This window comes from Boleophthalmus pectinirostris, unplaced genomic scaffold (genome assembly GCF_026225935.1).
Source record: "Boleophthalmus pectinirostris isolate CB_2022bp ecotype Guang Dong unplaced genomic scaffold, ASM2622593v1 HiC_scaffold_13, whole genome shotgun sequence".
NCBI classification, from domain to species: domain Eukaryota; kingdom Metazoa; phylum Chordata; class Actinopteri; order Gobiiformes; family Gobiidae; genus Boleophthalmus; species Boleophthalmus pectinirostris.
In genome coordinates this window covers 946,853-957,405 of record NW_026571036.1, presented here as the reverse complement: position 1 = coordinate 957,405, position 10,553 = coordinate 946,853, and the positions used below count along the sequence as shown (strand labels likewise).

The window sequence follows — 10,553 nt, the reverse complement described above, 5'->3', positions numbered from 1 at the left end:
GACCTGAAGAAAGTCCTGGTCCAGATTCAGGTGATGAACTGTGTCGTGGAGACGCCTCGAGTCCAGACCAAAGACAAGAAACCAGCCCCCAAGTCCAGAGCTACGGACCAAAGGAGGACCTGAGGCGGGACCAGAGACGGGACCAGAGACGGGACCAGAGACGGGACCAGAGACCAGAGACCAGACCAGAGACCAGACCAGAGACCAGACCAGAGACCAGACTGACCTCCTCCTCTCTGAAAACGGACAAAAGCACAAAGTTGGTTCGAGACTGTGGTTTAGTCCTGGTCTGGTCCTAGTCTAGTCCTGTAGTCCCGGTCTGGTCCTGTAGTCCTGGTCTGGTCCTGGTCTAAGTCCTGGTCCTGGATCTTGACCCTGGATGGGCAGAAGATCCTGGCTTTTGGACTTTTCTTCTCGTTGAATCGCAGAATGTTCAAAGGACTACAAACGTCTGTGGACAGAACTACAAACATGGCGTCCTCCATCGCTGCTGTTTTGCTCTGTGACTGTGACCCTCGAGCTGCTCCATTCTGACGCCGTTCACCGCCTCTGATTGGCCGAATGTTCTGTCACGCTGCGCCTGATTGGCCGAATGTAAACCGCCTCTGATTGGCCGATAGTGCTGTAGACCACGTGTGATTGGCTGAATGTTAATTGTGTCTGATTGGCCGATCGTTCTGTTTCTCTGCGCTGTGATTGGTCGATCCTTCTGTTTCTCTGCGTGTGATTGGCCGATCATTCTGTTTCTCTGTGCGTGATTGGTCGATCCTTCAGTTTCTCTGCGTGTGATTGGTCGACTGTATTCGCTGAAACGCCAAACGCTGCAGCACAAACAAAACGCGGCGGCGGCGAGTTTCTGTTCAAACTGTAGAATTTAAACGTGTTTTAACTTGAATCGTCCAAGTACCGTTTTTTTTTTTTTAAAATTTCAATTAAGAACAAAAAACTATAAAAGGTGAAAACAGTTTTTTTTTAATTAATTATTATTAAATATTGGAAATAGAACAGTTTTATTGTTTGACACAAAAACAGAAAAATAAAACAACAAACTGTTTTCACATTAAATTTTTTTTCGATCTTAATTAAAAAAAAAAAAAAAACAAATGTTACACAGACCCTGAAGTGAACTTTATTTATTTATTTGTTTGTTTGTTTATTTATTTGTGATGAAGATAAAAAAAGAAAAAGAAAAATAGTTCCCGAGTTTTGGACTTTGTGAAATCTGAGCCTTTTGAGTTTGGATCAGACGAGCGTCACTTTACTCAGTTTTTTTTACACTGTTTATTTAAATTCATCTGTTTTTTATTTTTATACATTTATATTTTTTATTTTTTTTTAACATTTATTTATTTATTTATTTGTGTTTATTTTGTCATTTATTTTGACTTTTGAGCTGAAGGTGAAATGACACTGAGACAGAGACGACACACACACACACACACACACACACACACACACACACACACACACACACACACAGCACACACACACACACACACACACACACAACACACACAACACACACACACACACACACACACACACACACACACACACACACACAACACACACACACACACACACACACACACACACACACACACACACACACACACACACACACAGACACACACACACACACAACACACACACACACACACACACACACACACACAGACACACACACACAACACACACACACACACAACACACACACACACACACACACACACACACACACACACACACACACACACACACACACACACACACACACACACACACACACACACACACACAACACACACACACACACACACACACACACACACACACACACACACACACACAACACACACACACACACACACACACACACACACACAACACACACACACACACACACACACACACACACACACACACACAACACATACACACAAACACACACACACACAACACACAAACACACACACACACACACACACAAACACACACACACACACACACACAACACACACACACACACACACACAAACATACACACACAAACACACACACAACACACACAAACACACACACAACACACATACACACACACACAAACATACACAGAAACACACACACAGGTTTGTGTTTTTACAGTGTGCAGCCAAATCGTCGTTTTTTACAGTGTTAGGGTTAGGGTTAGCTGTAACGCTGCGTCTGATTGGCCGAATGTTGTAACGCTGCGTCTGATTGGCCGAATGTTGTAACGCTGCGTCTGATTGGCCGAATGTTCTGAAATGTAAAATGTCACATTCTGTTGTTTTTGTCTCAATAAAAGTGTTGGATTCTGAAAATGTCCAACAAGTGTCAGAGATTTGAACCTCGCTCAGGAACACGGAACGCACACGGAACGCACACGGAACGCACACGGAACGCACACGGAACGCACACAGAACGCACACGGAACGCACACGGAACGCACACGGAACGCACACGGAACGCACACACACCACACGAGAACACACTACAGAGTGAAGTATAGTTGTGCGTCGGCTCATCGTTCTCTGCCGCCGCCATCGTTTTTGATTTATGGATTTGTGTGGAGGTCGATGCACCGTGAAGTCACCTCCAGAACATCAAGACACACAATATGTGTCATTCACATAAACGTGTGTCTGTGTGCACCACCTGCACACGTATAATGTGTGAAAAGTTTCACATGAACCAACAACACGACACAAACACAGAACAGACTGAACATCAGCAGAACACCCCTCTGTCACAGAGAGAACACCCCTCTGTCACACAGAGAGAACACCCCTCTACAGAGAGAACACCCCTCACACAGAGAGAACACCCCTCTGACACACACAGAGAGAACACCCCTCTGACACAGAGAGAACACCCCTCTGTCACAGAGAGAACACACACAGAGAGAACACCCCTCTGTCACACAGAGAGAACACCCCTCTGAACACACACAGAGAGAACACCCCTCTGACACAGAGAGAGAACACCCTCTGACACACAGAGAGAACACCCCTCTGTCACAGACAGAGAGAACACCCCTCTGTCACACAGAGAGAACACCCCTCTGACACACACCCTCTGTCACAGAGAGAACACCCCTCTGTCACAGAGAGAACACCCCTCTGAACACACAGAGAGAACACCCCTCTGTCACACAGAGAGAACACCCCTCTGAACACACACAGAGAGAACACCCCTCTGACACAGAGAGAGAACACCCCTCTGACACACAGAGAGAGAACACCCCTCTGTCACACAGAGAGAACACCCCTCTGACACAGAGAGAGAACACCCCCTCTGTCACACAGAGAGAACACACCCCTCTGACACAGAGAGAACACCCCTCTGTCACACACACAGAGAGAACACCCCTCTGTCACACAGAGAGAACACCCCTCTGTCACACAGAGAGAACACCCTCTGTCACACAGAGAGAACACCCCTCTGTCACACAGAGAGAACACCCTCTGACACAGAGAGAGAACACCCCTCTGTCACACAGAGAGAACACCCCTCTGACACAGAGAGAACACCCCTCTGTCACACAGAGAGAACACCCCTCTGTCACACAGTCACAGAGAGAACACCCCTCTGTCACAGAGAGAGAACACCCCTCTGTCACACAGAGAGAACACCCCTCTGTCACACAGAGAGAACACCCCTCTGACACACAGAGAGAACACCCTCTGTCACAGAGAGAGAGAACACCCCTCTGTCACACACAGACACAGAGAAACACCCCTCTGTCACACAGAGAGAACACCCCTCTGTCACACAGAGAGAACACCCCTCTGACACAGACACAGAGAGAACACCCCTCTGACACAGAGAGAGAACACCCCTCTGACACAGAGAGAACACCCCTCTGTCACAGGGAGAACACTCATATTCCACTGAGTCACTGTGTCCTTTAGTCCGACAGAAGTGATGGTTTTTTTAGTTTATGCAAATGAGTCATGTGGTTTTAAGTTTTGTTTGTGTAAAACATAAACGTGTCACAGCTTCATTAATTAAACACTTTATTATTCATGTAAATTGACAGAAAGTGTAACTCTGGTCGTCTGCGTCGCTTTGACTTGTAGTTAGAAAATGTGAGAGGTGACGATTTGACGCTGGACCGTAAACTGGCCTTAACCCGGTGTTTTAACCGAGTGTTTTTAATCAAGTGTTTTTAGTCCGGTGTTTTTGTTCACAAATGTTTAAACAGAAACATTTTGAGTCTCAGCGTTTATTTCACAAACGTATTGCACAAAAAAACAAGAACAAAATCCAGAACGGCCCAAAACAAAACCAACATTTGAGCACCGTCGATACAGAGTCCAGAGTCCAAAGGCCCCGAGTCCAGAGTCCAAAGGCCCCGAGTCCAGAAGGTCCGAGTCAAGTGCCTTCACAAAAACATGACTCTGCTAAAAATCTGAGCCTTGGACGGGTCCAGAGCTGAGTCCTGGTTTAGACCTGGTTTAGTCCTGGTTTTTGGAGGTGGTTCTGTGTCGCCTGAGTCTTTGTTTGGGGTCGGGGGTCACAGTTTGAGGGGGGAGGGGTCGGGGTCAAAGGTGAAGCCTTCAAGCGACACGAACGAAAAAAACAAAATCCAAGGACCAGATCTAAACCGACGGCCTGGGACTAAACCAGGACTAAACCAGGTCTATATGCTGAGGCAGTTCATTAGAGGTATTAGTGTTCCAAAGTCCGGACTTGGTGGGTTTTAGCTGCAGAGCCGATTATTTAGAATCCAGAGAAACCGATAAACCCGACCGATATTTTTATTTTTTTATTTTCAAACTGTCCATCGCCGTTTCCCAAAGTCCAAACGCCAACGAGGCCAAATATCCGTCTGAAATATCAACGTTTTTAGTCCAAACAGTCCAAGAACGATCCACGTGAAGTCCCTCTCAGGTCCTGGTCCAGAGCCGGTCCTGGTCCAGAGCCGGTCCTGGTTCGGGTCCCGGTTCAGTAGCTGAAGACCAGGTCCGTGAGGTGGGCCTGGAGCCAGTCCCTGTGGGTCCTGTAGTCTGGGAACTCGAAGTGGGACCGGACCGAGACCTCGCTGCACCAGTCCAAGTCCAGGTCCAGGTCCAGGTCCTGGTCCAGGGTCAGGAGCGGGTTTGAGGGCGGGCAGAGGGCGGGGCCGGGCGAGGTCCAGGGGTCGGAGAGGGCGGGGCTAAGAGGGAAGTCCTCACTCAGGTCCTCGGAGCGAGTGTCATCCAGGTCTGAAGAGAGAGACCGGGTTAGGACCAGGACCAAAGTGGGTCTAAACAAGGACCAAAGACGGACTAAAGAGGGACTAAAGAGGGACTAAAGACGGACCAAAGACGGACTAAAAGACGGACTAAACCAGGACTAAACTGGGTCTAAAGCAGGACCAAAGATGGACTAAAACCAGGACAAAAAAGATGGACTAAACCAGGACTAAAAGAGGGACTAAAGTGGGTCTAAAGCAAGACTAAAGAGGGACTAAACTAGGATGAAAAAGAAGGACTAAACCAGGACTAAAACCAGGACTAAAGTGGGTCTATAGCGAGACTAAAGAGGGACTAAACTAGGACGAAAAGAGGGATTAAACCAGGACTAAAGACGAACTACAGAGGATCTAAAGCAGGACTAAAGGATGGACTAAAAAGGGACTAAAAGAGGGAATAAACCAGGACTAAAGTGGAACCAAAGTTGAACTAAAGCTGGACTAAATCAGGACTAAAGAGAGACCAAACATGAGCTGAATCAGGTCTAGGATCAGGTCTAGGATCAGGTCTAGGACCAGGTCTAGGACTGTCTCAGGGTCTAACCTGGCTCTTCGGGGTCGGAGGTCGAGTTGTGTCTCGTCAGCGTTTTGTGGATGATGTAACGGCGCCGCTCGGTCGTCACGGAGACGTATCCCCGCCCCCCCTCCTCCTCCTCCTCCTCCTCCTCAGAGTCGTCATCGTCAGAGTCCGAAGCCTCGAAGAACCTGAGAACGTCCAAAAAGTGATGTCATCGCCTCCAAACATCAGCAGCGACCCCGCCCCCTGACCCGCCCCTCAACCCCTGACCCCGCCCCTCAACCCCTGACCCCGCCCCTTCACATCCTCATGTTTTATTATTTGATCTTCCGTCATTTTCCTCGTTCACACGTTTAACACAAACCTGCACGTTTAGCACGAGCTCTTCTCTCTGTTCCACCTCGTGATGTCATCATGTGGCGATACAGGAAGTGCTCCACTGTGTTTTTAAACTCCACACACCTTCACTAGAATCACCCAGATCATTTTAGTCCTGGAGTTTCTTTATCGACCTCGACTGAACTAAAGGGAAAAGGAGCCGAGAACTTGATGACATCACGAGGTGGAACAGAGCGTTTGGAGAAGTAAACAAACTCAGAATAAAGAAACAAACAAACAAACACGAGTCCAGCTCAGAGTGAAACAGAACCACAGAACAGAACCACAGAACAGAACCACAGAACAGAACCACAGAACCTGGGTTAAAGGTCACAGGGTCAGTTTGGTTCAGGAGGGTTAGACCAGAGCTCAATATGTGAACTACTACACACAGACTACTGCACACAGACTACTGCACACAGACTACTGCACACAGACTACTACACACAGACTACTACACACAGACTACTACACACAGACTACTGCACACAGACTACTGCACACAGACTACTGCACACAGACTACTGCACACAGACTACTGCACACAGACTACTGCACACAGACTACTACACACAGACTACTACACACAGACTACTACACACAGACTACTACACACAGACTACTGCACACAGACTACTGCACACAGACTACTGCACACAGACTACTGCACACAGACTACTGCACACAGAGTACTACACACAGAGTACTACACACAGACTACTGCACACAGACTACTGCACACAGACTACTGCACACAGAGTACTACACACAGAGTACTACACACAGACTACTACACACAGACTACTGCACACAGACTACTACACACAGACTACTGCACACAGACTACTACACACAGACTACTACACACAGACTACTACACACAGACTACTACACACAGACTACTACACACAGAGTACTACACACAGAGTACTACACACAGACTACTGCACACAGACTACTACACACAGACTACTACACACAGACTACTACACACAGACTACTGCACACAGACTACTGCACACAGACTACTGCACACAGAGTACTACACACAGACTACTACACACAGACTACTACACACAGAGTACTACACACAGACTACTACACACACAGTACTACACACACTACTACACACAGACTACTGCACACAGACTACTACACACAGACTACTACACACAGACTACTACACACAGACTACTGCACACAGACTACTGCACACAGACTACTGCACACAGACTACTGCACACAGACTACTACACACAGACTACTGCACACAGACTACTACACACAGACTACTACACACAAACTACTACACACAGACTACTGCACACAGACTACTGCACACAGACTACTACACACAGACTACTGCACACAGACTACTACACACAGACTACTACACACAAACTACTACACACAGACTACTACACACAAACTACTACACACAGACTACTACACACAGACTACTACACACAGACTACTACACACAGAACTACTGCACACAAACTACTGCACACAAACTACTGCACACAGACTACTACACACAGACTACTACACACAAACTACTGCACACAAACTACTACACACAGACTACTGCACACAGACTACTGCACACAGACTACTACACACAGACTACTACTACACACAGACTACTACACACAGACTACTACTACACACACAGACTACTACACACAGACTACTGCACACAGACTACTACACACAGACTACTACTACACACAGACTACACACAACTACACACAGACTACTACACACAGACTTACTACACACAGACTACTACACACAGACTACTGCACACAGACTACTACTACACACAGACTACTACACACAGACTACTACACACAGACTACTGCACACACTGACTACAGACTACAGACTACTGCACACAGACTACTGCACACAGACTACTGCACACAGACTACTGCACACAGACTACTACACACAGACTACTACACACAGACTACTACTACACACAGACTACTACACACAGACTACTACACACAGACTACTGCACACAGACTACTACACTACTACACACAGACTACTACACACAGACTACTGCACACAGACTACTACACACAGACTACTGCACACAGACTACTACACACAGACTACTACACACAGACTACTACACACAGACTACTACACACAGACTACTACACACAGACTACTGCACACAGACTACTACACACAGACTACTGCACACAGACTACTACACACAGACTACTACACACAGACTACTACACACAGACTACTGCACACAGACTACTACAGACTACTACACACAGACTACTGCACACAGACTACTACACACAGACTACTACACACAGAGTACTTAGAGCTTTTCTCACCGGTGCTCGGGGACTCGGTGCTCGGGGACTCGGTGCTCGGGGACTCGGTGCTCGGGGACTCGGTGCTCGGGGTAGCGGTGTCTCTGCTCGTCCAGCCCCGGGTGCGGGAGTCTGTGCTGCGGCCTGTGGGAGCCGCTCCTCCCGCCGGGGCCCGCGGTTCTCCCGGTGCGGGGTTTCTTGTGGACCGGGGGTCCCGGAGGTCCCGGGGGGGCGGGTTTGTGCGGGGGCCCCGGGGGGCGGGGGCTGCGGTGGGGGCGGGGGCTCTGGCCGCGGGGCAGCCGTCGGTCCGGGCCTTCTTCTTGGGCCGGTACTTGTAGTCCGGGTAGTCCGCCATGTGCTGGAGCCGGAGCCGCTCCGCCTCCCGGATGAACGGGACCTTGTCGGCCTCGGGGAGGGACTTCCAGCGGCGGCCCAGCTGTTTGGAGATCTCCGCGTTGTGCAGGTCCGGGGCCCGCGCCGTGATCTTCCGCCGCTCGATCTTGGACCAGACCATAAACGCGTTCATCGGTCTCTTGATGTGTCCCGCGGCCGCGCGGCACGACCTCTGCCCCGGCAAAGCTCCGCGCTCCGCCTCGGGCTTCACGACCCCGAGCTCCATGTGCTGGACCATGCTCCGGCGCGTCCGTGCGCGGCCGCGTGGGGCTTGTTCCCGGTGTTATTCCCGGTGTTTTTCCCGGTGTTTTTCCCGGTGTTTTTCCTGGACTTTGTGGTTTTTCGTTGCGGAGCTTCGGTTCAGTTTAAAACTTCTCAAACCGGCGTCTTCTTAACCGCGCCAGACGCTCCCGCCCTCAGCCAATCAGCGCGCCGCTTTCCCCGAGCTGCTCCCGCCTCCTCCGCGCTCTGGACCAATCAGAGCGCAGGCCCCGCCCCTCGCCTCCGGCCGTTACTCCGCTCATTCATCCGTCCATTTTTCATTCATCCTCCCCCCGCCCCCTCCCCCCGCCCCCTCCCGGACCACCGACCGGACCCGGACCCTCACCGGGGCCTCACCCGAGCGGCCCCGGGAGAACAGGGGACACAGGGGGACACAGACCTGGAGGAGCCCCGGGAGGAGGACACGGGACCCGGGGGGAGGAGAGCCCCGGGTCCAGCCTCTCACAGCTCCAGCTGCAGAGCGCGGGGAGGGGGAGGGGTCCCGGCGGGGGGTGGTTGTGTGTGTGTTGTGTTGTGTTGGGGTGTGTGTGTTGTGTGTGTTGGGGGGTGTGAGGGGGGGAGGGGGTGTGTGAGGGGGGAGGGTGTGAGGGGTGAGGGGGGTGTGTGAGGGGGGGAGGGGGGTGTGTGAGGGGGGGAGGGGGTGTTTAAAGTATAAATGGTGTTTTTTAAATTGAAACGAGCGCAGCTCTGTGGGACAGGATCAGGTCGAGTCTCTGTTGATCTTCTTCTCCTCAAATGTTTCTCCAGGTTCTTTAATCTCTTATTTTCATGATGTCATTTTTGTTGCTCTCTCCACGTTTACACCTCCACTGGAACAAACACACTGTGACGTACACACGGTGACATACGTGCTCGCTATGACATACACTGTGACATACATGTCCAATATGACATACACTATGACGTACGCGCGTAGTAGTAGCAGTAGTAATAGTAACAGTAGTAGTAATAGTAGTATTAACAGTAGTTGCAGTAGTAGTAGTAGTATTAACAGTAGTAGTAGTAGTAGTAGTAGTAGTAGTATTAACAGTAGTAGTAGTAGTAGTAGTAGTAGTAGTAGTAGTAGTAGTAGTAGTAGTAGTAGTAGTAGTAGTAGTAGTAGTAGTAGTAGTAGTAGTAGTAGTAGTAGTAGTAGTAGTAGTAGTAGTAATAGTAGTAGTATTAACAGTAGTAGTAGTAGTAGTAGTAGTAGTAGTTAGTAGTAGTAGTAGTAGTAGTAGTAGTAGTAGTAGTAGTAGTAGTAGTAGTAGTAGTAGTAGTAGTAGTAGTAGTAGTATTTCATTCATATTAAAGCGGGTCTTTCATCTGCATTTGAAAGGGCGGTGCTGCGCTGTGATTGGCTCATCTCTGCACGTGCTGCGCTGTGATTGGCCGAGGCTCAGAC

The 10,553-nt window shown here is 49.3% G+C and overlaps 2 protein-coding genes across 2 annotated transcripts in view; one reads left to right on the top strand and one right to left on the bottom strand.

Annotated features, from left to right (window-relative positions):
- The window catches only part of LOC129407727 (centrosomal protein of 170 kDa protein B-like), a 21,938-nt gene extending 21,815 nt beyond the window's left edge, over positions 1 to 123 (top strand). Inside the window, 1 exon segment of the mRNA XM_055149726.1 lies at positions 1 to 123. This exon segment is cut by the window's left edge and continues 21 nt beyond it. Within this exon segment, the coding sequence (XP_055005701.1) occupies positions 1 to 123 (123 nt within the window).
- A 4,073-nt stretch (positions 124 to 4,196) lies between these two features.
- Positions 4,197 to 9,389, bottom strand: LOC110163852 (transcription factor Sox-11-like). Its single transcript, XM_055149186.1, is given in 4 exon segments — positions 4,197 to 5,228; positions 5,802 to 5,962; positions 8,516 to 8,716; positions 8,719 to 9,389. Coding segments are annotated over 4 exon segments (1,029 nt in total). The 5' UTR covers positions 9,126 to 9,389; the 3' UTR covers positions 4,197 to 4,968.
- Positions 9,390 to 10,553: the final 1,164 nt, after the last annotated feature.